The sequence below is a fragment of the Camelus ferus genome, chromosome 4, assembly GCF_009834535.1.
Source record: "Camelus ferus isolate YT-003-E chromosome 4, BCGSAC_Cfer_1.0, whole genome shotgun sequence".
In the NCBI taxonomy this organism is placed as follows: Eukaryota; Metazoa; Chordata; class Mammalia; order Artiodactyla; family Camelidae; genus Camelus; species Camelus ferus.
Window position 1 is genome coordinate 75,442,640 of NC_045699.1, and position 26,313 is coordinate 75,468,952.

Sequence of the window (26,313 nt, forward strand, 5' to 3'; positions counted from 1 at the left end):
CCTGTAGTGATGTCCCCTGTTTCATGACTGATTGGGCAGGGCCCATTGCATTGTGGAGGGCAGTGTTTTACTTTATCAATTAAAATAGTTAATTTCATCCAAAATCACACTTGCAGAAACACCCAGAGTAATGTTTGACTAAGTATCTGGGCACCCTGTGTCCCAGTCCAGTTGACATAAGATTAACCATCACAACATCCATCTGACTGTCTTTTTAAATTCAGTCTGTGTTCTTCCTGAACACACACGTAACAAATGTGTCACCTGAACACTGGACATTCTTGGTATTGCGTCGTGGGACCTGGGTGCCATTGAAATACCCTGCTTCAGCTGGCTTGCTCTGAGCATTCTGTTGGGGGGTGGGGGGTTGCTGCCTTGCTACTGCAGGGGGGAGTAGAAGTCCTGCTTCCCCATCAGGCCTCTGTTGACACACGGTGGGGGGCTTTTCCTTACTGCTACGTGGGGTGGTAGTTCTGGCTCCCACTGTGCCTCTAGGATACTCCCGTGGCTGGGAGGGTTAGGAGTGTGGCCTTGTTCCTGCTCCCCACATGGTCTCTGCACACTGTGTGGGGTGGGGTGTGTGGCCCCATGATTGCTGGGTGGTGGTGAAAGTCTGATTTCCCCTAGGCCCCTCAGAGGGGAGGAGCTGGTGCGGCTCATTCCTGTCACGTGGGGGTGGAAGTCCAGGCTCCCCACGTGGCCCCCACTGACGCCACAGAGGTGGGGTCGGATGGTGGCCTCGCTAAGCACCTGTCGAGGGGGACGTCCCGCCTCCCTCTTGTCCTCTGACCATGCCGTGGAGTGGGGGTGTGGGAGGTTGGTTGCCTTGGGAGGGTGGGCTTCTAGGCTCCTTCCTGGGTCTTTGCTGGCAGGGGTGGAGGTGGTACCACAGTGTTTTCTGCCGAGTTTGGCTGGAGTGGTGCAGTTATTGTCTGTCTTGCTCGGCCGCCCCCGTCCTGGCCTTTGGTTAGAAGGGGAGAACTGCCTTTTGCTGGTGCATTTTTGTGTGTCTGTTGGCATTTCCGGGTTGCAGGCTTTTCCAGCCCCAGGCCTGTGATGTGTGAGCAAAGACAAAACGAAAACCCAGGGAACTACGATGGGCCCAGAGGTCCCAGCTGGTTTGCTTTCCTTTCTCCACTTTTCGGAGTCTTCTGTGAAACGTGCATTTGCTCTAGACGTAACGTCCAGGGTAGTGATTGTGCTCAGTGGGAGACGTAGGGAACGGTCTGTCTGCTCCAACTTCCCAGAAGTGCAAGTCCGTGTTTGTTTTGTTTGTTTGTTTTTAAGGATGACAGAGTGGTTTGGCTACTGATGGGAGTGCTGCATTAGAGGGGAAATTGCAGCAGCAAACCCTCAAGTCGGTGAGGGATGCTGAGACGGCAGCAGCGACACCTCTCCTTTTCCCGGAAGGAGGCGGGTTTGGAGGGTGGTCGGCACAGCCCATAGGTCAGAGGTCAGAGTTGCATGTGGGTCTGGCAGAGGTGGGGTCAGGGAACACGGACAGCACTTAGAGTGAGGAGCCTGAATGTCTACGCTGGGTCGAGGCCCAGGGGCCTTGGCGGCCAGCCTGGAGCCAATGTCCAGGAATCGGAAGCCACAAGCGGCAGGCAGTTCAGGGGACCCAGGACCTCCGGGGACAGAGTCTGCAAACCCTGCCTGGCCCAGCAGACGCCGGAGGGCAGGACTCCCCACAGTAGTGCCTGGAGATCAGCCCCAGCTTCAGGCAGTGCCCGACTCTCCACCTGCCTCTGTCCTGAGCGGGGCCCCGGCCTCAGCTTGTGAGCTGCCTCTGGAAGGAGGAGGAAAGGGCCAGGTGGTCGCTCCCACGGTGCCCACCATCTCGGCCCACTTCCAGAACTAGACTTGTGCCGGGGGAGAGGCTCTCCGCCCCTCTCAGCCAGGTCCACGGGGACTCCTAAGAACAAAACAATGGAAGTGAATTGGGTTTTGTGGGCTGTGCTCTCAAAATCTAAAGGTCTGGAGGAGACGGCCCCTTTGCGCTCGGGCATTCGGAGCACACTGTGGTGCTGGGCTCTGTCTTAGGCCCGGCAGGTGGCGACAGCCATTCCCGGGGGACTTGTGGGCTTGCTGCTGATCTGGGGGAAATGTGGCACAGGACTCGCTGCCTCTGAGCTGCGGAAGCTGCCGGAGACCGAAGGCAGGCTTGGGCTAGGGTGGGTGGGCTTCACACAGGAGGGACGTCATTGGAGCTGCCTGGCAAGTCCAGCAGCCTGGGAAGTGGGGCAGGTGTCCCACGGGGGCCAGGCACGCAGCCCTCAGGGTACCCTGGGCTCCCTGGGACTCTGCCTTGTGTTTCCACGTGGCTGGGCAGCAGCCAGGGGTGCTCAGCTCCATGTCCCTTGGGAAGCCACAGTCCCAGAGAGAGCCGTGCGGGGCGGGGCAGGCAGGTCTGGGAGGGTCCTGCCTGTACCACCCCCGCTGCCCTGCCTGGACTCCCCCGTGACTCCCCCGCCTGGCCACTGCCAGGTGTCTGAGAAGGGGCTGGGCACTCGCGGCTGGGGCTGGGTCTGGCCCACCTGTCCTCACCTGCTCTTGCTTCCAGACCAACGACGCAGCCGGCAACACCTGGAACTGGCTCTACTTCATCCCCCTCATCATCATCGGCTCCTTCTTCATGCTCAACCTGGTGCTGGGCGTGCTCTCAGGGTAAGAGGCTTTGCGGGCTGTGTGCTGCCCTCTGTCTTCAGGCCAGGGGCACAGGTTACGGAGGGGGGGCGGCACGTGAGGTTGGGGGAGGCGGGCCTGGCCCGGCCCGGTGGTCACTCGTGCCCTGCGTCCGGGGCGCTAGCCGGCCTTTCCTTTGTGCTGCCACTCTGCCCTCTCCCTCGCCGTCCCGGGCCTGGCCCCCTTGCCCCCGTGCCTCTAGCCCTTGGCCTTCACCCTGGCCCCTGGTGTGGGGGGCCGCTGTGGCACCGGGATTCACGGTGGGGTTTCTGAGCAGCTGAGGAGACCCGAGAGCCCTTCTGCGGCTGCACTGGAGAAGGGCTGGAGCGGCCCTGGGTCTGGCTGCGGCGACCAGGCGCTCCGCCCAGCCCTGACTCTGGCTCACCCTCCTCTGGTCACGTCTCGGCTGACCTCCAGGAGAGGACAAGGGAGGGCCAGGGCTGGAGTCTCTCCCGGGGAAAGGCTTCCTGACCCTCACTGGGAGCGAGCTGTCGCACGCCTGTGGGCGCACAGTGCCCCCCTGCCCTCCCTGGGCTCCTGCCCTCACACAGGGCCGAGGAGGCTGTGCTGGGAAGGGGGTGGGGACGCCGGGCCTGCTTGCCTCCCCACCCAGCTCCGCTGTCAGATTCCCTGTGAGGCTGGAGGGGGATGTTTCCGCTCCTCCCTCCCCGAAGTTTCCCGCTCAGGCCCAGGGCTCCCGGAGTGGGCTGGTGGGGAGCCTGGTGGAGCCCAGGGCAGTTACCATATCGGCCTGGAAAGCAGCAGCCACAGAGGGGACGGTGGCTGGGGCCCCAGGGCTGTGTGCCCTGGCTCTGAAGCGAGTCCTTAGTTGCGGGCCTCTCCTGTAAGGGGTATGAGTGCCACTGGCAGGTCTTCCCGAGCATGTCCACAGGGAGCAGGCGGGCCCACAGCCCGGGGACGGCTGTAGAACCCTAGCTGGGGTGGGGCGGGTGGGGGGTCGCACGGTCTGAGCTGGGTTAGGGAGGCCGAGGGAGACTGGGGCCCAGAGAAGGCTCCTGCAGAAGGGGCATCGCAGCTGAGACCCAAAGGGGACCAGGAGTGAGCTTGGCGGAGGAGGCAGGAGGAGGGCCTTCCAAGTAGAGAACTGCTGGAGGGGAGGCCCAGGGGGTGAGGAGCCACAAGCTGTCGGGGGAGAGGGCGCGGGGCTGGCCGACAGCCAGGCTTGTGAGGAGTGTGGGCTGAGGACAATGCGGAGGGGAGGTGGGCGGGACACGGTGGGTCCTGATCGTGGGCTGACTCTGGAGAACGTGAGAGAGGACGGGGGGAGGGGCCCTGAACCCTGTGTTTCGCAGCCCTTCTCCCACCTGTGAGCACCCTGGCCTGGGGACAGGGTGGTACAGGATGATTTTCCTCATCAGTCTCGGCTGAGCCCTCCCTCCGTATCCAGGTCCAGTCGAGGAACCCTGGGAGGTGGGAGGTGGCGTGGGCCCCTCAGGCCAGCGGTCAGCACACAGCTGGTGGGTCCCAGGCTGGTATTGGATGTGGCCACACAGCCTGGAGTGGGGAAAGCTCGCCCTGTGGGGCTTGGTCCAGCCACGGCCCTACTACATCTGAGTGAGAGCTGTGGGAGGGGCCAGGCTGGAGCTGGTTCAGCCTCGTTCTTCACGCCCCGGGCTCTGATCCTCCCAGCACCACAGAGGAGCAGAGTCAGGGGCTCCCTGTGGCCCCCCTGCCCAGGGAGAGCTGAGGCCTGGGGAGGGCAGCCCCACGGCCGGCCCCCATGTGAGAAGCGGCTGCGCGGCGGCCGGGCCTTGGCGGCTGCAGCACGTTCCCGCTGAGGCTCTTAGACTGACTCTGCCAGTATTGTCCGCCCCTGCCGCCCAGGCCTTCCTACCCTCAGGCGTGGCCAAGGGGAGACCCGAAGGGACCCTGTGTTCTTGGAGATTCGGGGCTTGGGAGGGACGAGAGGTCTTGTCAGTGCCGGGGTTGCAGCAGCAGCTCAGGCCCTGGTGGACGCCGGTCGCAGGCCTGGGGTCTGTCCTGGTCAGAGCCAGGCTCTCCCTCTCACCGAGGCAGTGCAGCAGGAGTCAGGCTTGCCAGGCCCACTCCACCCAGCCCAGAATTGGCTTCTCCTGGAGGCTGGAAACGGGCGAAGCTTTTGCCATGGGGGTGTGCCTGCCCGCCCTCTGGGGACCTGCATTGGGCCTGAGCTAGGGTGTTTGCGTGTGCATGTGTGTGTACTGTGTGTGTGAACGGCTTCCTTCTGGCCCTGTGAGCCTAAACGCTTGGCTGGGAGGCTGGGGACGTGCGGCTAAGGGCTGAGGAGGGCAGAAGCTCTGTCTCCTGCTCCTCCGAGCCTCAAAGGTTTGACTCTAGAACGTTTTCCTGTTGTCTCTGGCCTGCCCTGAGCCAGCCCTCTTCCCCTGTTCCTGTCTGTCCCTCCTCCCTCTGTGGCTCTGGGTCTGAACCAGCAGAAGAGACAAAGTGGAAGTTCTCCTCTGGGGTTCTTGTCTCTGTAGCATCTGTGCTCAGAGGACAGGCCTGGCACTTGGAGGGTGCATGCCAGGCCCGCTCTAGGCAGAGGGGTGCGGGCTTGTCCTGGCCTCTGGAGCCCGTCTCTGGGCACTGAGGTGCACCAGGGCCTGAGCATGCAGGGGTCTGAGGAGGGAGGGTTCGCCTGGGCCCCTTAAGTGGTCGGGTGGGAAGAGGCCAGGGGGTGGGGGAGCCACCTGGAGGGGCCGCCCGTGGCCTGCACGTCCTGTCCCAGCCTGGACAGGTTCCTGATTCCCCCGCCTCTGGGCCGCACGCTGCCCCCTGATCTGCTTCCTGTTCTGGCCCTGCGTGTCACAGAGAGTTTGCCAAGGAGCGGGAGCGGGTGGAGAACCGCCGGGCCTTCCTGAAGCTTCGCCGGCAGCAGCAGATTGAGCGGGAGCTGAACGGGTACCTGGAGTGGATCTTCAAGGCTGGTGAGGGCGGGACCTGCACAGCTCCTGGCTGGTCCTCTGCTGGTTCCCTCTCCCCAGGTTCCCTCTGGCTGCCAGCTGGGGTCCCCTGGCCCTGGGTGGCTGAGACCCTCTGGGGGACAGAGCTGAGAGGTTCTGAGAAGGCTTCGTGGTGAAGAGGGGTCCTACGTGGCTCAGCCAGGTTCCTGGCCCCAGACGGCCCAGCCTGGAGCTTGTTTCTGCCGGAGCCCCTTCTGCGCCCCTGCCTTCCCTCCTGCAGCCCAGGCAGCGCCCTTTCCTCTGTGTGGAGCACCCGCTCCTGGGGCCTTCCCAGTGCTGAGCTCACCTGTGGGAGGGCTGGTCTCGGGAGGGTGTCTGGGAGAGGGCGCCAGCTGGCCCTCTTCACAGGGCACTGTCTGTGGGACACGTGGGGGTCAGTCTTGGTGGAGAAAGCTGGCCGCTGGAAGGCTGAGGGCTGAGAGGGCCGGTCTTGCAGGCAGAGGTGGCCTCCACCTGCTCAGTTCCTGGGGGTGCGTCCTGGCCAGGGGAGGGGACAGGAAGGCTCTGGCCTGAGGGTGTGTCTCACTCACAGAGGAAGTCATGCTGGCCGAGGAGGACAAGAATGCGGAGGAGAAGTCCCCGCTGGACGGTAGGTGACCGCTCTCAGCACTCGCCCAGCGCGCCTTCTTGGCCCAGGAGGCAGCGACGTGGGTGCACGTCTGCTCTGCCAGGCACCCGCACACCCGTCACGTTAACACGGTCCTGGGCAGAGGTCGTCTGGCTGCAGGCCCTGTAGTGGTCAGCTGCACACTCTGGGGGAGCTGTGTGCCATGGCCCAGAGTGGGTTCTGGTGGCAGCGGGCTTGGCGCGGGGGTCAGAGGAGCCTGTGCTCACGCACGGCCCCAAGAGCTGTGTGGTGCACATGGCAGCTTCCCGTGCCTGCGTGTGCTTTCGCGTGAGGATGTGACAGTGAGATAGAATCCTGGTCCTCGGTCCCGCTCAGCACATTCCTCATGCTCAGTAGCCAGACGGGGCTGTTGGCTGCTGTACTGATGAGAGCACTTCTGGAAGCTTTAAAACTGCCGGTTTAAACCAAGCTGTACCGGCCCTGGGGCTCAGGGTGGCGCTGCCCCGGAGTGCTGTGGGAACGAGGCCGACATAACCTTGGTCACCGGCCCCGGCCACCAGCACAGCCCAGGGCAGGGAGGCTGCTCTTTTCCCACACCCACTGCTCAGGACAGGGCCAGGCAGCGTGGCCATGCCCGCTGTGGTGGTCTGGGCGGGGCCCACACCTGGGAGGGGTCAGGCCTGCATGGGTCCCTCTGCAGCCTTCACCTGATCTCTCTGGTCTCAGCTGGCCTTGGAGTGTGGACATTTCCTGGTCTCGGTGGCAGCCAGGCCTTTCCCCACTGCTGTCACCATGGAGAGGACAAGCAGGACCCACCCTCGAAGTCCCACCCTTGTCCCTTTTGCTCTGAGGACCAAGAGGGGCCCATGGGAACCCTCCTGCCCCCACTCCCCAGCATCGGCTCCGGGGTAGGAGATGGGCGATCAGGAAAGGCTGTCCCTTGGGTAGGGGATAGTGTCATGTACCGGCCCTGAGGCAGGCCAGCTGGGGACTCGAGCTCATGCCCACACCTCTTTGTTTAAAGCAGTGCTGAAGAGGGCGGCCACCAAGAAGAGCCGAAACGACCTGATCCATGCAGAGGAGGGGGAGGACCGGTTTGCAGACCTCTGTGCTGCGGGTGAGTCTCCTGGGTCCTCCTGGCTCTGCGGGGCCTGCGACTGTGTGTACAGTGTGCACCCTGCTCCCTCCTGTCACCAGGCTTCCCAGCCCCTGGGGCCACCCTCCCCTCCGTCCCCACTGCCCACCCCAAGTGCTGCTCCCTCCTGTGTGTGCGGGTGTCTTTATGGGGCTGGCCCTGGCGGTGGGGGGGGGGGCTGTGTGTACAGCCCCTGCAAGTCCCCTCCTGCTAGTTCATGTCAGACGCTTTGAGGGCTGCTCTTGGCTCTGTGGTCCCCGATGTGGATGTGGAGCCCCCAGGCACGTCCCAGGGCCGAGGGCCGCGTGTGTCACTGATGGTAGGGGCTGCCACCTCGCTTCTAAGCCCCGTGTGTCGTCCACGTTCCCGGGACCTGCCGCCTCCGAGGGCTTGGCTTCATCTCCGACTCGTCAGATGGTGCAAGCGAAACCCGGGTCTTTTATCAGGCAGAGCCTTTTCGGTTGCCTTCCTCTCAGCCTGGTACCAAGAGTCTCGAACCAGAAGTTCCCAGGCCTTTCCCCGCCCAATGCCCTGTCATTGTGGCTCCGCGGCAAAAGGGACTCGGTGTGGGAGGGGCCGGCCCTTGGCAGTGACAGCGTTCACCACCGGTGCCAGTCAGGGCCAGCCAGGACCCCCTTGTCCCCCCGCCGTGTGGGAGCGGGCTTGAGTTGGAAGAGCTCTTTCCTGTTACGTTGTTAGTTTACAAGACAGAGCTCTCGAATGACAGTATCTGAGTGTTTACTTGTTTGTTTATCTATTTATTTATGCCTTCCCTCTGTGTCCCCAGTAAACCCACGTTAGTAGCTTGGGGTTTGTCCTCGTTTCCAGACATTCATCTCAGATACCACTCCTGAACGCACGTGTTCCAGACATGCTGTGGGGTCCGGGGTCTTTTCACGTTGCAGAAGTAATTTCATGCGAATTTTTCTCATCAGTGCCTTTGCAACCCCCTCCCATCAATTAGTCTGGTTCGAATTCGCTCTCGTAAGTGGCTATGTGGTGTCTGTTGTCTGGGCTCACCGTCCTGTGTTCCGCTGCTCCTGTGCGCGGCCATGCGTCCACCCCTCAGGCTGTTGCTGCCCCCCAGGTCCTTCACCACCGGTCCTCCCTCACCAGTGCTTTGTCTCCGTGAGAGGCCTCCAGGGAGCAGGGCTGCTGAGGGAGCGGTGTCTGCAGCTGTCAGGGATGCGCAGGGAGGCTGTGAGGTCACGCTCCCCAGCAGCACGGGAGACGTCTGCCTGTGTCCTGTAGATGGTGCGGCTGCTTTTGACTTTTGCCAGTTTGAGGGCAATTTGATGCTTTTAAAGTGATATTTTGTGGGGACTATAATTCTCATTTCACTCACTGCTAGTGATTTTGAACCTCATTTTTTCTTTTTTATGGAGGCACTGGGGATTGAACCCAGGACCTCATGCATGTGAAGCATGTGCTCTACCACTGAGCTACACCCTCCCAACTCTCTTTTAATTTTTAAAAAATTAATTAATTTTTATTGACGTATAGTCAGTTTACAATGTTGCATCAATTTCTGGTGCACAGCATAATGTTTTAGTCACACATATACATACATATATTCTTTTCCATATTCTTTTTCATTTTCATTATAGGTTATTACAGGATGTTGAATAGAGTTCCCTGTGCTGTACAGTAGGACCTTGTTGTTTGTCTATTTTATATATAGTAGTTAGTATCTGCAAATCTCAAACTCCCAATTTATCCCTTTCCACCCTCTTTCCTCCCTGGTAACCATAAGTTTGTTTTCTATGTCTGTGAGTCTGTTTCTGTTTTGTAGATAAGTTCGTTTGTGTCTTTTTTTTTTTTTTTTTTTTTTTTTTTAGATTTCAGATATAAGTGACATTATATGGTATTTTTATTTCTCTTTCTGGCTTACTTCAGTTAGAATGATGATCTCCAGGTCCATCCATGTTGCTGCAAATGGCACGATTTTATTCTTTTTTTATGGCTGAGTAGTATTCCATTGTATAAATATACCACAACTTCTCAATCCAATAATCTGTTGATGGGCATTTGGGTTGTTTCCATGTCTTGGCTGTTGTAAACAGTGCTGCTATGAACATTGTGGTGCATGTCCAAACCTCTTTTTAAATGTTCGTTTCTCATTCGAATCTGGGTTTTGGTGACTCTTCATATATGCTGCACATTTTTCTATTAGGTTGTTTGTGTTTGTTAATAAGAGACCAGTGTATGTTGTGGATCTGAATTTTGTTAAATTAAAAAAAAGTACTATGTGTGTTATATTTAAATAGCTCCCTCTGTTCCTATTTTACCTAGAGTTTTATTCTGATTTTTTAAGTGAATTGGAGAGTTATAAAAAACTTTTTCTGTAGCTTGGAATAACTTAAATAACACGTAAACTACCTGTTCTTTAAAGCTGAGAGAATCGTGTACCTAGCTAGTTAAGAAACAAAAAGAACTTGGACCAGTTTTATAAATTATACTTTGTTAGGAGACCTCACATTTGCTGCCTTTTCACACTTGTTTCTGTATAGCAGAGCGCAGGGTTCTCTTGTAGTTCTTTTGATGGCTCCTGTCTGCAGTCACTTGCCTGTCCATTCACTCAGCACATGTTTATTAAGTGCCCAGATGTGCTGGGAACTGCCCGGAGCCGTGGGCTGTAGCCCTGAGCCAGGCGCAAGCCCTGAGTCTTCTGGAGTTTCTGTTCCAGTGCTGTGTGTGCAAACGGAAAAGAGCAGAGAAGGAGGGGGCTTGGAGGGCCTGGAGGTGCTGGGATTTTAAATAGGATGGCCTTTGAGTGAGGAGCTGAGGAGGGAGCTAGCTGGTCAGCCCAAGGGACACCGGAGACAGAGTGTCCGGCATCAGGGTGGGAGGCCGTGAGCTGGAGTGGGCGGGGCAGGGGGCAGGAGAGGAAAGGGGAGGAAAGGGGAGGAAAGGGGAGGGTCCCACGGTCCAGCACGGACCCTGGCAGCCGTGTGGCCTGCGGGGGAGGCGTCATTCTGCATGTGGCGCAGAAGCAGGACCAGGTCAGAGGCTGTCGTGCGGATCCAGCGGCCGGCGGCTTGGGTGTGAGGGAGCAGCTAGGGGTTGGGGCTGGGTTCTAGGTGTGTTTTGAGGACCAGCCCATGGGGTTTGCTGATCAATTGTTCACATGGGTGGAAGAGGGAGACCCCACGAGTGGGAAGCAGCCGGAGTAGCCCTGCCTGAGGGGCAGTGGGGGAGTCCGGCTCAGACTTGGTGGGGGGGTGCGTGTGGGAGTCAGTGGGGCTGCCAGGTGGCACCTGTGTGCTGCGCTCTGGCGCTCAGAGCTCTGAGGCTGACTGGGCTGTGCTGACTTCGGTTTCACTCTGTTCCGGCTGTTAGCACAGTGACCTCTGTTTTCTCTCTGTTTTCTGAATTAGTATGGTGTGAGGTTAGTATGTACTAATGATCATTTAAAATGACCAGATTTTGGTTTCCTTCTATTTTTTGTTTTTAATTTTATTCTTTTCATTTTTCATTTTTATTAGGTTTATCTTTCTACATTATCTTTATTTATTTTATTATCACTTTTCTAACTGAAAATGTGTAACCCGTGCTTTTTTCCTTCCTTCTTTAATAGGGAAGCAGGTAGGCTGCGTCCTTGCCTCTGCCCACAGCTGCGCCTGGGGTGTCCCCTGTGCTGCTGCTCAGATGGCGGCTTCTTTACTTTCCCCTGAGTCAGACGTGGTCTAGGAGCGTGCCTCTTAATTTACAAGTAGTAAGGTAGATCAGCCACCTTTTTATTGTGGCTAATTTTATCAGATAACGACTGGAAAATGTGGCCAGTACATCTCTGTGTTTAAACTTTTTAAGCTCCAAGTTCATGACTGATTTTAGTCTCACTGACAGAAGCGCAGCAGGGTGCGCCTGGCTCTGAGAGCCACCAGGCTTGGTGAGTCTCCCAAGGGCAAGGGTGTGCGCTGTGGTCTTTGTGTTTACCGCTAGACCCGTGCAGATCTGAGAGGGCGCGTCACGCATCCCCTCCTCATCTCAGTGTTTATCAAGTTTCCCTTGCATTTCCTTTTTCCCTTGAAAACCTGTGTGTGTGTGTGTGATAAGAACACACGATGAGGTCTGTGGACTCAAGTGTGCAGCGTCGGTAGCTAACTGCCGGCCCGGGCGCAGTGCGGTGCGGCAGGTTTAGCGCTGACCCATCTCACTGGGCTGATGCCTTACTCCCGTTCACCAGCAGCACGTGAGTCAGCTCCCCCCAGCCCCAGGTCGTCAGCGTCCAGTCTTTGGTTTTATGAATTTCACTGTTTTAGACGCCTCACGTGAGTGTAGTTAGTCACTAAGCATTTGTGTTTCTGAGTGTAGCTTGTCTCACTGAGCGTGGTGTCCTCAGGGCCCACCCAGGCTGTGGCAGAGTGCAGTTTCCTTTTTTAAGGCTGAGCAGTATTCCACTGCATGTACAGACCACGTTTGTTTATCCACTCAGCTGCCAACAGACACTGCTTATCTGTTGTGAGTAGTGCTGCAACGAACGTGGTCGAGATCCAGATTTCAGTTCTTTCGTATGGATGGATGGATAGGTTAGGTGTCCCCAGAAATGGGAGAGCTGGATCATGTGGTACTTTTATTTTTACACGTTTTTGAGGAACCTCCATACTGTTTTCCCGAGGAGCTGCACCAGTTCACGTTCCACCTGCCGTGCACGAGGGCTCCAATTTCTCCACATCCTCAGCAGCACTAGCTGTTTTTTTTTTTTTTTTTTTTTTTGGAAATAGCCATCCCGACAGGTGTGAGGTGATAAGTCACTGTGGTTTTGATCTGCATTTCCCTGATGCTTCCTCTTGTGTTTCCGATGGCTTTTGTTTTTGTGTTTAGCCAGTACGTGCTTTGGTAAAGAGAGGGTTTGTGACCGTTACGGCTTCTTTGTAAATTATGCTTTTGGTTATCACACATGCCTTCTTTATCTGTTTAGTTCCTCTGCTGACGGGTTTGCTGCCTGCCATGAAATGTCACGACTTAGACTTCTTTTTACTACCTTGCTGTTTGGGTTTTAGCACAAGCTACCGTAACTTGCCTGGCATCTTTGCTTTCCCGTTCATTTTTAACTCTTGACCATTTCAAGTGTTCATCTCGTAAACAATATTTAGCTGGGTCTTGCTTTTTTTCAACCGAGTCTTGGGCCCCTGTTCCCAGCAGGAGCGTCCAGGCTGCTCTGTTCGAGTGCTGGCTGGCGCCCAGCCGGCTTCCTTCCCCGCTGCTGCTGTGGATCGCTGCGGTTTCAGGGTGTCTCCGCTCTCCGCCCACAGCTTTGTGCTTCCAGCGAGCTGCTGCTTCTCAGGCTCCCCCTTGTGAATTTCTGATCCTCCCTCTGCTGTCCCACGGATGGTTCCCTTCCTTCCTTCTCCCATAATCGCAGGCATCGTTTACTGTTTTAGTGTTTCTCTACCATCTTTACCACCAAGATGCATTATTTCCATAACAAAATCGCTCCATTTCCCATTTCCCTGCCCAACCCCCAACCCAATCGGATGTGACCTTTGCAGAGTTTCCCCTCCCCCCTCCTGGTTTGAGACTGTTTGGGGCTTTTAGTTTTAGGCTACTTGCCCCGGGGGCCCAAGAAACCTGACTTGGCACTTTCCTGGGGCCCACCCTTCCTGCTTCGGTGGCTCTGTGTCCTCTCCTCTGGTCGCTGCTCACCACGGGGCGGTCCTGCTGGGTCGGTTGGCAGCTTCCCCTCTGACAGCTGTGCAGGCAGGAGACTGACCTCTGCTCGCACTCAGGTGCCCTCCTGCCTCCCGCTGACCAGGGCGCTCAGCTGCCCTGCTCGCTTCTCTGGTTCTGTGTTCGCCCCGTCCTGGCCTCTGGTTTCCTGGCCGCCATTGGCTTCTTTTCCGCGTCACTAACCCCCTTTGCTGGGGTCTGGAAGCCGGTGCGCCTGTCGGCCTGCAGGCTCAGGTCTTTCTTCAGGGGAAGATGGTTTCTTCCATTTGTGTAGTTATTTCATCCCCTTTCCTGTTCCTTTTGCTCCTGGAATTCCTGTAACTTCATGTTGTCTCTCCCTTTGCTCCTTTAAGTCAGAGCCGGGAGCTGGTGGGCTTCAAGGGCCACGTGGGGGATGTGGTTTGGTGAACACAGATGGCTGTGGGTGCCGTCGTGTGGTGCCTCTGACGAGTGAGGATGTGTGTGGTGTCCGCCCGAGGGATAGCGGGCGGTGCGGGGTGGCAGTGAAAGGACGGCCAGCATCTCTCGAAGCCTCGCTCGCAGGGAGCCGGGCCGCCTGGCCTCCTGGGGCGCATGCAGGGGGGTCCCCGTGGAAGACGCTTGTCCCCCTGGCCGTGTCGCAGGGAGCCGGGCCGCCTGGCCTCCTGGGGCGCATCCAGGGGGTCCCCGTGGAAGACGCTTGTCCCCCTGGCCGTGTGTGTGCACAGTGCAGTTTGCTTGAGTCAAGTGTTCCCTTGCCCCTCCTCTTGAGGGTGGCCCTGTGTGTGTTTACAGGTGTGCACCCGTGTGCATCTGTGATGTGTCCTCAAGGGCAGGTGTGGCCAGGGTCTGGATGTGCCAGGCACGTGTGTGTGACTCTTTCTAACTGACTGAGTGGGTGGTTGTGTCGGGGGGCGGGGTCACTGGACAGGCCTGTGTGTTGGTTCTGCTGTGTGGGTCTCTCTGTCCTGGGCACCTGTCTTCCCTCTGTGCCCCACTGCTGCCTTTGAGGAGGGGGCAGCATGTCCCCTCCACTGGCAAAGTGCAGCTCTCAGCAGGGCTGGCTGAGAGGTCCTGCTGAACGAGCCTGCCCTGAACAGCTGGCTCTGGTGTCTGCTTGTGGACTGGGGGTCTGTGTTCTGGCTCTGCCAGGGGAGCTGTGAGGGGCCCATGGTGTGGGTGGGGTGGCATCTAGAGTGCCAGGAAGTGGCTGGTAGGGCCCTGCAAGGCCCTGGTGGGGCTGATTGAAGGGTGCTCTCCTGGGGCCCTCTTCCTGTGTCTGTGATGGTGCCTTCTGCCTGCTGCAGCTGCTCAGCTTGTAGGCAGGTCACTCCAGAAGCCTCTGCCGTCTTCACTTAGCGAATCCGAGAACACATTTGCTCTGATAGCACTGGTCTGACAACACTGAAGACGCTGTCAGTGCCATCGCGGGTCTGGGTGCGCACGTGCACACACGCCTGTGCGGCACACCTCCCATCACTATGTAACGTGCGCCCACACCTCCCCAGGCCTGTTGGCCAGGCCGGGTGTTCAGAGCAGACTGGGTTTGAACACACACATGCACTCAAGACCTCCAGGCACCCACAGTGACTGCTTGCTTGATCGTCAGGTGGTGTGAGGGGTTTGTTGGTAGCTGGTGGCCCTGTCCCCCTAGAGCTCGGTCTGACCCGGGGGTTGGGCACAGACCAGGCCAACAGGCCAATTCAGAGCAGCTGGCATGAGGTTATGATTGTTGTCTGGGGGCTGAGGACCCGGTTCAGTTGGAGTGTCTGGAGAAGGGCAGCGTGGGAGCCCTGGGTGGGGCAGAGGTGCTGAGCACAGAATGGGAGAGGCGGTTGGGTTTGGCTGGTGAGTGGGGGAGGAGCCGCTTCCTTGGCAGACTTCCCAGAGACTGAATATTTGGGGCTTTGTGGACCACTTTTAGCTCTGCTGCTGGACCAGATGCAAACGAAAGAGCTTGGCTGTGGCGCAGTAGGACTACCGAGCAGGCAGTGGCTAGTGGCTACCGACCGCTGAGCTAAAGAGGGACAGAGGCCAGGGGGTTCTGGGGACCAGAGAGCGGCTCCAACCCAGGTCTTCCTGCCGGAGCCCAGCAGCCATGGAGGCCACCAAGACTCCCGTTCCCTCGTTTGTGAAAGCGGGGGGGGGGGTGGGTGCAGGGGTCATTAGCACAGTGTCAGTAGCAGGTCTGACGCACGTGGGGCCTGGGACGGAAACTAGCGCCTCGAGCCGGGCCTGGGCTGGGGGCACGTGCCCTCGAGGGTGTTTCTGTGGGGGGCAGTGCGTGGGGGGGGGGAGCGTGTCCACGGGGGCACGGATGGGTGCCGGGCGCGTGTGCCTGGCCCCCCGTGCCCTCAGAGAGCCCCCTGTCCCCCCAGGGCCCCCCTTCGCCCGCGCCGGCCTCAAGAGCGGGAAGACGGACGGCTCGTCGTATCTCCGCAGGAAGGAGAAGATGTGCCGGTTCTTCATCCGGCGCATGGTGAAGGCACAGAGCTTCTACTGGGCGGTGCTGTGCGTGGTGGCCCTGAACACGCTGTGCGTGGCCATGGTGCACTACAACCAGCCCCAGCGGCTCACCACGGCGCTGTGTACGTAGCCGGGCCCGGGCCTCCCCCGCCTCCTCCCGAGCCACTTCTGGTCTGCAGCTGGCCTTTGCTTAACGCCCAGGGCAGGGCCCCTGCACTGACCGCAGCACCCTGGGGGCCTCTGCAGGGGGCCTGCTGTTCCCCGGGCCCGAGCGCCCCGTCCCAGGGCTGCCCCGGCCCTGTGAACTGGGATAGCCCGCTGATCTGGCCAGACCCTGTCCCCAGTGTAGTGGGAAATGAGTGAGGGGTCTGGGTGCCAGGGGAGGATGTTCGTGGGATGATGCGTCCTCCCTCGAGAAGGCTTCAGACCCGGGGACCAAGGGAGCTAGCTCCTCGTTTCTGTCTTCCCCGGATTCTTCGGGAGAGAGTCCTGGCTCCCAGGGCTCCCCTGTTTCACTTTTCTTTGTGGTTGGTTGAACCTGGGTGTGTCCAAGACCAGAGCGACTTGCAAGCCTGTGTCCGTGAGCCTCAGGACAGGCCTGGGGCTCTGGGTCATGACCTGCCCGGCCCTGCTACATGTTCCAGGCTGCGGTGCTGGGCTCCCTGCCCCTCCCCAGGGACCAGGTTGGCCTTCATACCCAAGGGCCCTGCAGGGCATATGAAGCTAAAGGCCTTGCTTTGTGGAGCCTCTCAGGAGCTCCAAAGACACTCCCCTGATGATTTCTGTCCTGCAGTCAGTGCTTCCTCTTCCCCATCCCCATGGTCAGTGCATTTACCCTGCCTAGTGTCTGCGGCCAACCTGGACACAGGGCCTGCTCTGGGCCCCCCACAAGGGCCTCATTCTCTCCCTGGAGCCTGTGTGCCTGCACCCACCTGAGGTGCTCAAGACAGCCTTTTCTGCAGAGAAGAGCCCTCCTGGGTCCCAGTTCTGGCCCCCAGCAGGCCAGCCGTGCTCCCTTCTGTTAGATCGCAGAGCCTGGTCCGCCGTGGACTGACGGCTCCACAGCCACTGGGAAACATGGGCGGGACTCCGGGCTGCTGCTTCCCAGGCTTATGTTGAAGCCCATTGCTTGTATAACGGGAAAGGGCAGAGGAAAGCAGAAGCGCACAGGGACGTCCAGCGGACAGGCTGGCTCAGGCTCCTGGCGGGGTGAGGGTGCAGGCCAGCCTGAGTGCCTTGAGCTGGGTGCTCTGGCCCCTGAGTGTGTCCTGGGGCTGGTGGTTTGGTGGCTTGAGTCCTCAGGCTGAAATTTCCCGCCCCTGGCGGGGGGGTGGGGGCCAGGAAGACAGGGCTTCCTCCTTACTGAGCCAGTGGTGCGGCTGCTCCGTGGGGCCTCCCAGCCAGGCCTTCTCTTCCCACAGGGGAAGCTGGTGGTGCCCAGGAAGTCCTGTGGTGACTCCTTGTTTCCTGGGGATTGCCCCGCGTGGGCTGGGGGCCGCCTGCATGGCCTGGCCGCTGTCTGGCATGCAGGAGCACAAGGCTGGGAGTGCCCGGTGCCGGGCCAGGCCGTAGGTACCCCTGGCCAGGAACCTGCACCGTCCTGCTCTGTCTTCTCTGTGGTTTCCTGGAAGTTCCTGAATTCACTGGCATCACCTGGGGAAAGCGGCTGGAGGGAGAGGGGGCCTGTGCTGGGTCTGGACACTTCTGCCCAGGGCCCGGGCTCTGTCCTCGACAGCTGGCTGGAGTGAGGCAGGCTGGTCCGGGAGGTAGTGAGGCCTTGCAGGAGGAAGAGGAGTGCTCCCCTTCAGGGCCATCCTCGTCAGAGCTCGCCGTGGGCCTTGGCCTGAGGCTGGCCGCCCCTTGGAGAGTGGGTTCTTTGCATCTTGGCTCCTGTCCCTCAGGTGCGCTGGGGACCCCAGAGACCGACGCTCGAGCTGCGGAGGGAGGGAGGGAGGGTCCTCCTGTGAACCCCCAGGCCTCGTGAGAGGGCCCGGGCCACCCTCTGCGCTGTCCCTCTGTCCCACAGTGTGTGTGTCACAGCACAGGCACTGCTGGACCTACCCGCTCTGCTCCCCGCAGCCTGTGGGCTCCTGGAGAGAGGGGTCTGTCCCCCATGCCGGCTCAGAGCACACCAGGGCCTGCTGGTTGAGTGAAAGATTTAGGACTGCATGGACCAACACCCTTTCTTGGCCCCCAGGCCGAGCGTGTGAAGCTGAGGGTCTCCTGCTCAGGAGAGCGGAAAGGCAGGTGGGGTGCTGGGGGCTCTGGTCCTGGAGCCCCCTTCCCGACAGCTTCCCCTTTGGCAGTTCGTGTGCTTGTGTCTGCAAACTACTCCCACTTTGGTCTTCTGGGGAGCAGGGTGGGCATCTGGGCTGGTCGGCTGGAGGTCGCAGCTCTGTGGCCTCTCCTCCCAGGACCTGAGCTCCTTTCACGGTGCCCCTGAGGTGCAGGGCAGGTGCCTCTGTGACCTCATGTGGAGGGGCTGTGGGGCTGAGTGTTCCGAGCGGGACTCAGGACACAGCTGTCCCACCGCCCCTCACAGCTGCTGTCACCATCTCCAGGCCCAGGTGCCAGGCGCTCAGGCAGTGTCAGGCGGGGGTCAGTGGGCGTCCACGCCTCTGGCGTTGCCCTCTCAGCTTCTCCAGGACAGTTGCTTTGCCTCCTCACTGCTCATTCTGTGCATGGTTTGAGAGCCCTTGTGTTTTTCTGACTAGCTCCGGAGGCCAGGCCTTCTAGGGGTGAGCTGCTCCCGGGAGTTGGTTGCCCATGTACTCATGCCACAGGAGGAGGATCCCCACCTGAGACCTTGGGCCACACAGGCCATCACGTGTGGGTCTGGGGGGCCTGGTGCCCAGCGGGCAGTGGGACTGGTGTCTCTGCCCAGCCAGGGTGTAGGCTGCTGCAGATACACCCTGCTGAGGCGGCTACGTGTGTGCAGAGCTTGGAGGAGAGCAGATTTCAGGGCGCGGAGTGACAGCAGGAGGTGTGTCCCTGCCTCCCCCATCTGTTTTATCAGGAGATGCTTGAGCTCCAGTCTCCCAACCAGTCTGGAAGCCAGAGGCTCTGGCCTGGGACTGGACTCTCAGAAACCTGCGTTCACCCCTCGGTCCTGGGCCCCCTGCGGCAGGCTCTGCCCTTGATTCTGAGCTGCTTCCAGCCTCTGCGTCTCTGGGGACAGAGGGCTCAGCGTCCAGAATGATGGGTGGGTCCCAGCTTGGGAGGAGGATCAAACAGTGACCTTATTCGGAAGCCTGGAATTCCTGGTTTGGCCAGACAACGGCTGAGCCCGGCTGTGTCTCCTGCACTCCGTGGCCTCGAACAGCTTCTGGACTGACTGTTTCTTCTTGCTCTGACTCCGCCTTCTGCTCAGGCTGGGTTAGGGACAGTGTCTGTGTGCTTTGAGCACGGCCCTTAGCTCCAGGGTGGCCTCCCTTCAGTCCTGAGGCTCCTGAAGGGTTAGCACCACCAGGGGCAGGACCCCTGGGCTGAGGCAGGCACTGTTCACCACGGCTGCCTGCTGGGGTCCAGCCTGAGGGAAGATGAAGGCACCCACAGGAGTCCCTGTGTGACTCACAGACAACGCGGGGGCGGCTTCCCCAAGGCCCCCGGCAAGCGTACTGCGTGGGCCTGGGGATGGAGGCTTGCATTTGGTAGGGTGAGCCCGTGAACAGTTAGAACCGAACACGGTGCTGGGAGTCCAGAGAAGGACCAGGGAGGCCTCCTGAGAGACCTGGCGTTAAGGCCAGCAGTCCTCAGGGAAAGAAAGGAGTTCCCTCAGGGGTCCTCGTGGAGAGATGGGGGTTCCGGCCGGGGAGCTGACATTCTCCACCTGCAGTCAGTGCGTGGAGCGGGGCGTGAAGGTGGGTGGCCAGGTCCAAGGCTGTCCAGCTTCTCCACGGGGCTGGGGCGCCCTCTGCCTGACCACCTTAGGTCCTCCTCGGGGGGACAGGGGCCCTTGACCCCAGAGCTTCTCCCAGGGTCAGTCCTGGGAGCCTGTGTGCGTGTCCCACAGGCACTGGGCGCTCAGCACCTTTCAGCTGGGAGGGAGCACCTCTCTGCATCATTCCACTCTGTTCATTATTCTGTCCTGGGCAGAGATTAGGGCGAAGGGCCACAGACCAGGCCTGGAAGGCTCAACCCCAGGCCCGCCTGGGGTCTGGTGCCCTCCAGGCTGGGCTGGAGCCAGGTCGGAGGGGCTGCGAGCTAACGCCCTCTTCTCCGGCTTCTCCTAGACTTTGCAGAGTTTGTTTTCCTGGGTCTCTTCCTCACAGAGATGTCCCTGAAGGTGTACGGCCTGGGGCCCAGGAGCTACTTCCGGTCCTCCTTCAACTGCTTTGACTTCGGGGTGAGTGAGACGTCTGGTCAGGACGCCGGCTGTGTACTCGAGAGGGCGTGCAGCCCCTCCCGTGGTGCCGTGCCCGGTGTGGGCGGGGGTCTGCGACGCAGAGCCCAGGCGTCGAGGGGCCCGTGAGCCTGCGTGGGCCAGAGGGGCCGTCTGAGGCGGGGAGGCGCGTCTTGCTGGGGTGCCAGCTGTGACTCCCTCCCTCTCTCCCCTGCCCTTGTTACGGAGTCTCAAGACCAGCTCAAGGCTCTGCGGCCTCCCCTGGGCCTGGCATACAAGCTTCTTTCAAATACGCTGCCAGGGCTCAAGGGAGCTGTGGTCCTGATGCCTCACCGTCCTGTGGGTCCGGCCCTGGGCACGTGCACCAGTGTTAGGGGAGGACTGACAGGCCGTGGTGGCCCAGCCCTCCTTGTGAGGCTGGGGGGAGCAGTGAGCCTGGGTCTCTTCCCCAGCCTCTGCCGGTGAGGGAAGCCTGGAGGGCAGGTGTTTCTGAGGCTCACTGCGAAAGGGCAGGGGGAGGGGCAACACAGAGACCACTTCCCTGGGCCCAGCAGATCATGCAGGACGCCTCCCTGGTGCCGAGCCCAGAGCCCAGGGGTGGAGTGCTGTTGACGGCTGCCCAGAGCTGAGTTCTGACCCGGTGGAGGCTCTGACTGAGAAGTGGATGTGCTGCAGTCCAAGGGAGGCCTTGCAGAGCCCCCAGTAGCCAGGGAGGGCGCCCGGACCTAGGTCGGAGGAGAGCGTTCCTCTCGTCAGCGCTGCAGCACAGTTGGCAGACTGTGTCAGATCTTCGCGACGACTCACTTCATAGGTGAACAGCTAGAGACGCTGTGTGACGGGCCCAAGCTGCCCAGCTAGTTAGTGTGCCGGGGGTCGGTGCTGAGCCCAGGGTTCCCCCGCACACGCCACGCTGCTTGATGTCTCTGGGGAAGGAAGGCGATGGGGCCCAGGGTGCGCCCTGAGAGCCGTGGACACCTGCTGCTTTGACAAGACGGTCGAGGGGAAACCAACTCTTCTGATTCTCTGCCCTCCTGGTTCCAAAGAAAGCTGCAGTGCACGTGGGCAGAGGGAACCCGGAGAGGGAGGGAGATTTCAGGGAGACGCCCATCTGGGAACTTCCAGAGCCCCGCACGCAGGAGTAGTTTGCACATAAGCTAACAGAGGAACCCAGGGTCTCTCGTGGGTCACAGTCCAGCTGGCGCTGGGTGTACAGTCCTCCCGAGGCTTGGCTAGGGCAGGAGCGTGCATTCAGGCTTGTCACACGGCTGTGGCCAGGCTGGGCTCAGCAGATCTGCTCCCGTGCCCTCTCATGGGTGTGGTCGGCCTCGCTTCCCAGTCGCATGGGCCTCGCCACGTGTCTCACGGCTACGGCAGCTCGTGACGTGAGAGAGACTCGTAGGTCCCAGGACAGAGGCCGCAGGAGCCCAGGCTCAGGAGAGGGACGCCGTCAGCCGGCTGTTGTGCTTGCCAGGAGGGAGTCACTGGGCCAGCCCTGCTTTTAATGGGGGAGAGTGTGACACAGGGACGTGGCACCAGGATCGCTGGGGGTGTCCCGGAGGCTGCCTTCTGGGCCCGTGATTCGCACCCCCCCCCAAGTGTAGAATGCACTCCCCTCTCTCCCGCCTCCCCAGAGTCTCGTCCCGTTACTGCGGCAGAGCCGCGTCACCCGCAGCACACCCAGCCTGGTGGAGGCTCCTGCAGCTTCTCTCAGCCTGTAGGCCATGAAACTAAAGGGACAAGCTGTCTACGCCGCACCCAGCTTGGGTGGGACAGGCAAGGGGTCGCTGCTCTCGACATCCCTGTTCAGGAAGGGGAGCGTGGGCTGCCCAGCTCGCCACTGGGCCACAGCAGCCCTGGAGCCCAGCTGGGAGGTGGTGGGAGTGCCCTGATGAGCTCCTGCGGCCTGGGAAGCCCTCTGGCTCTGGGCTTTGTCCTGAGTCATCTTCCCTTTCCATGCAGGGTGGTGAACGTTTTCAGCTGAGGTTTTTCTCAGCCTGCTTCCTACTAGTAGAATTTCGGGAATCCAAAGGCCTAATTTTGTACTGTCTCTGTCCGATTCAGTTCAAACTGGTGATGTTTTTGTGTGCATAAGCCTTGTAAGAACTTCACGGGTACGTTGTGAATCTTCTTGGAATTTACCCCGTTGGACAGAGCTGTGCCCACGACTCTTTTAGAGGTCAGCCCTGCTCGGCCTGAGCTCCTGCTGAGATGACCGAGCTCAACCTGCTTCGGTGTCCTGAGGACGTACTGCTTCACGCAGCCCATGTGGGAGGCACACCCCGTGTCCCTTGGGAGGGCCTGAAGGTGGCTGCACATGCTCCCAGGCCCTACCCTTGGTCTTTCGGGGTCTTACGGAAAAGCCACAGTCACGCGCTGGGCTTCATCTCTAGGCTCCGGGCCATTTCTTAATTTTGGCATCGTCTGCTCTCTGGAGAGGCCGAGCATTTCCCAAACTAGCAAGTCTCGGCTTCTCCCAACAGGAAGTCCCTCGGTTCCCTCCCTCCCCTCCGACACGAGCGGCAGGAGGACACCAGGCGGCATCAGTGACTCTCGGCAGAGCCCTGGCTCTGGGCCGCACGTCCGCTCCTCACGCAGCCACAGGCCCCGGCGTGCCCCGCTCCGCCAGCCCCCTTTCTTGGGCACCTGGGGTTCTCCTCACGTTCCTGTGGCATCCTCGGGGTCCAGCATTCCAGGGGGAGTGCTCAGGGGCTTCAGGCCTCCGCTGACTGCTGCTCAGGGCCACTCCCTGCTCCCAGAGCCCCACCCCCCCCCGGCACTGGGGTTTGAATCACGCAGCTCCTCACTCCTGTTTCCCACGTCTGGGTTGACTTTTCTGTCCAGGTGGCAAGTTACCACAAGGCTTAATGGCTAAGGCAGCAGACATTTGTTCTCTCTTGTTCTGGCGGGTTGGCAGTCAGGCTGTGACTCACGGGTGTCCCTCCCGAGGTCCTGCGGCCCAGGCTCTGTGGGGCTGCAGGGCTCCCATCCACGCCCTGCTCATGGTTCTTGACAGACCTCGAAAGTCAGCCCCCAGGCTCACCCCAGTGGCCACAGCCACCCCAGTTCCTGGTGTTGAGGGCCACCGCACAGGCTGCCCAGTGTCCCCTCCGCCCCCACGCAGCTGTGACACGTCTCAGGGGTGACGCCCGTCCCTTTGTCCGTCCTGTTTGCCAGAAGTGGGTAGCGAGGTCCACCCCACCCTCAGGGGACAGACTGCACCAGGAGTGGGTTCCCCGGGGGCTATCTAGGCGCCACCTTCATCATGAACCACTGTGGACGATGCCGAGGAGGGATGGGCAGGAGGAGACCTGGTGGAGCCCAGCGCTGGAAGGAGGGGGATCAGCCCAGGGCACAAGGCGGGTGCTGTGATGCTGAGGGCAACTGGTGGTGGCGATCGGGCCACCAAGACCAGACGTGCTGAGCTGGTGCGAGGGTCGTAGTGGTGCGGCAGCTGGGGGCATAGCTGATGTCCTCGGAGTGACGTGTGTCCCGGCGGAGGAACGCGCAGCGGGGGGCTGTGCATCTGGGGTGACTTGGAACGGGTCCCACCAGCAGACCAGACGTGCGGGGTAGTGGACCGGTGTTGACCCACAGGGGCCCTGGCACAGTCACCATTCTCTCAGTGGCTTGGTGAGAGTGTTGGTTCCGTTGCAGTCGACACGAAATGGGTGGGAGTGACTGAAACCTTGGAGGATGTGTGAGCCAAATGCAGTGAAATGGAATTTAAGAGACTGAAGCTAGACATGGGAGTCCTCCACACCAGCTGCAGAAGTCGGGTTGGCGGGGGTGAGAATTGGCCGCACACACGAAGAGGACACGGGCACTCATGCCGACCGTGGGCCTGGGTGTGCCCCCCGAGGCGTGGCGGTCAGGGAGGGAATTCGGTCTGGGTGCCGTTGCTGTCCTGCCCAGGGGAAGGCTGGTGAGGGGTCTGCGGCGCCCCAGCCCCACTGCCCTGTCCTTCCTAAGACCCTCACGCCAGACCCTGATCAGGGTGGCCCTTCACAGGGCCCGTCTGAGGAGCAGCTGGAAGGGGGGACGTGCCTGTTGCTCACAGGCCCTGGTCCACTGACACGGACGGCGCCCAGGGTAACTCTTGGTGAAAACAAGAGGGCGGGCTCGTCACAGGCTGTTCTTGGTGGTTTCTGGGAGAGGACAGGATGCAGTTCTGAACTGGGACGCTCAGGGCAGTGACAGGACCGGAGGGGGGAGTCACGAGGAGGCCGAACCTGCTGGTCGGTGTGAGAGCAGCCCAGCAGGCAAGGTATCCGACGTGCTTGCTCTGGAGCCCCGGAGGAGTGTGGGAGGCTCCCCTGGCTGTGACGAAGCCCAGTGCGGGCCTTGGACAAGGAGACTTTCAGGTCCGCCCGGAAACCAGCAGGCCGGACCCGCTGCGTGTCCTGTGTCCTCCTGGTGTGTCTGGGTCGGGGCAGGACGGGCACCGGCCCTGGGGGCCTGCAGCTCCCTGGGGGCTGCACCTCGTGCTGCCTTATCTGGCTTGAGCAGCAGACGGGAGGCAGGGTGGATGCTTGTGGAGATGCAGCCACAGCGCGGCGAGGCATGTGCCCAGGCTGACCCGTGTCCCCTGCAGGTCATTGTGGGGAGCATCTTCGAGGTGGTCTGGGCGGCCATCAAGCCGGGAACCTCCTTCGGGATCAGCGTGCTGCGGGCTCTCCGGCTGCTGAGGATCTTCAAAGTCACCAAGTACGTGGTTCGAGTGCTCCTGGGGTGGGCGCAGCACCCTGGGGCAGCTCAACAGCACTGCCCTGGGGACTTGTGGCGCCGGACTTGGCCGCAGCCGTAGGGAGTCTCTCTGTGGCCTGTGATTGGTTTAGAGGCAGAAACAGTCATAAAGCAGCCTGCGCTGGGGCAGCGGCCCAGCAGGACTTGGTCTTGGCCTCGGGGCCACGTCTGCCCTCAGGGCAGTTTCCAGCTGGACCCAGTGTTGCCAGCAGCAGGGTTCCTGATCCTCTCGTTAGCTTGTTCCCCACGGTTTCACACTGTTTCCTCTTGAAATCAGCAGTCCTGTATTTCAGCTTCCGGAGTGTGGCCCTGCTCCATGGTTCGCGGGGAAGCAGAAATGAGCAGTGGAAGTTCTCTGGTTGTGGCCCCTCAGTCTGCCCGCCTGCCCTGCAGGCCCTGCCTCCCGGGGTGGGAGGTGGGCTTCCACTCGTCCTGGCCCTCATGTGACTCCGACCTGACTTGAGCTCCCGGGCCTGCCTTCTCCACCAGGGCCGACCCTGCCTGGTCTGTCCTTGGTGACAGGGCGGTGCCCTGACCGCGCTCAGTTTCATCCCACGTGACTCCTTCCAGCCCCAGAAACGGGTCGTACCCAGGGCAGAGGGAGACGCAGTCAGCGCAGGGAGAGCCAGCGTGGCGGTGGCGGGAGGCAGGCAGACACCCTCACACACGACTGTCCTGGCAGCGGCAGAGCTGCTGTCACTTGGCGGGCTGGAGCCGCGGCCAGACACCACAGCGGGGGCCCGAGACCCCAAGGCTGCCCCATGAGCAGCTGGAGCGGGTGGCCGACACGTGCCTGGCATGGACCTCCGTGCAGCGTTCTGGGCAGCCTGGGTCATGACAGCCACGGGGCTGTCCGCCCTGAGCCTGTGCTGGAGGCCCCGGGCTCTGGGCCACCCCTCCAGTGGCCGACCCAGCCTCTCACTGCTCCTCTGGCGTCGCCAGGACGTTGAGGTTCTCCTGGTGTCTTCCAGTCTATTTTCCAAACCTGAGGTCACTCGAGGTCACGGCAGTGTAGCTGCAGGAGTTGAGTCCAGCGTGGCCCAAGGACACTGCTGGGTGCTCTGCACCACGTGCCCCCAGTTCTCCACCACCTTCATGTGACAAGTGCCGTCCTCACCTTGGTTGAGGGGCCTGGAGTCTGAGGAGCCCCATTTCCTCCTGGACCTGGACCCCTGCCCACCCCAGGAGAAGGCTTTCCTGGAGTCTTCCTGCCCACCTTCCATTACCTCTCTCGCACCTGGTGAGAGGACCTGGGGGACAGGTGGGCCTCTGTGATGCGGGCCCCAGGGAGGAGGACATGGTTTTCGGGGCCAGGTGCCCAGTGGTGGGGCGACATGGGGAGATGGCTGCCGGTCCTGCAGTCCTCCCCACGCCCGGGCAGCAGGCCCGCAAGTGCAGAGCACAGAGGCACGTGGTACGTCTCCCTGGGGGGCTGATCCCAGTGTGCGCTCTGGGCTCTCCTGGGGGAGCGGCTGGAGGGGCCCAGGCACCCAGGGAGCCATCAGCAGCTCGACTTCGGGGGACCTGTGTGCCACTGGGTCCAGCTGAATGAGAGGGACACGGTCTCTGACCTCCAGGAGACTTTGGGGGGTGGCTGCACACTGTGTCCTTGGACCTGGTGAGCGGGCACTCGTGGCAGCTCACACCCCGAACTGGCCCCGCTGCGCTGAGGCTCTTTGCACAAAGAACTGCCTCTCCTGTCGGACGGGGGACAAATCGTCGAACCCTCACTTCCTGAGGCGCTGGCCGGAGGGGTTGGGGG

General features: G+C 60.6%; 1 protein-coding gene and 1 non-coding gene across 8 annotated transcripts in view; one reads left to right on the forward strand and one right to left on the reverse strand.

Annotated features, from left to right (window-relative positions):
• The window catches only part of CACNA1B (calcium voltage-gated channel subunit alpha1 B), a 173,409-nt gene that overhangs the window by 41,633 nt on the left and 105,463 nt on the right, over positions 1 to 26,313 (forward strand). For 5 of the 7 annotated variants that reach the window (XM_032479054.1, XM_032479050.1, XM_032479048.1 and 2 more), the window contains exons 7-13: positions 2,564 to 2,667; positions 5,497 to 5,612; positions 6,181 to 6,237; positions 7,244 to 7,333; positions 15,379 to 15,588; positions 19,699 to 19,811; positions 24,400 to 24,512. In XM_032479054.1, the coding sequence (XP_032334945.1) occupies positions 2,564 to 2,667; positions 5,497 to 5,612; positions 6,181 to 6,237; positions 7,244 to 7,333; positions 15,379 to 15,588; positions 19,699 to 19,811; positions 24,400 to 24,512 (803 nt within the window). Of the gene's footprint in view, positions 1 to 2,563; positions 2,668 to 5,496; positions 5,613 to 6,180; positions 6,238 to 7,240; positions 7,334 to 15,378; positions 15,589 to 19,698; positions 19,812 to 24,399; positions 24,513 to 26,313 lie in introns of all 7 variants that reach the window. The other 2 variants (XM_032479047.1, XM_032479051.1) reach the window with 1 other exon arrangement.
• Positions 8,732 to 8,803, reverse strand: TRNAV-CAC. Its single transcript has one exon. It is a non-coding gene; the product is annotated as a tRNA-Val (tRNA).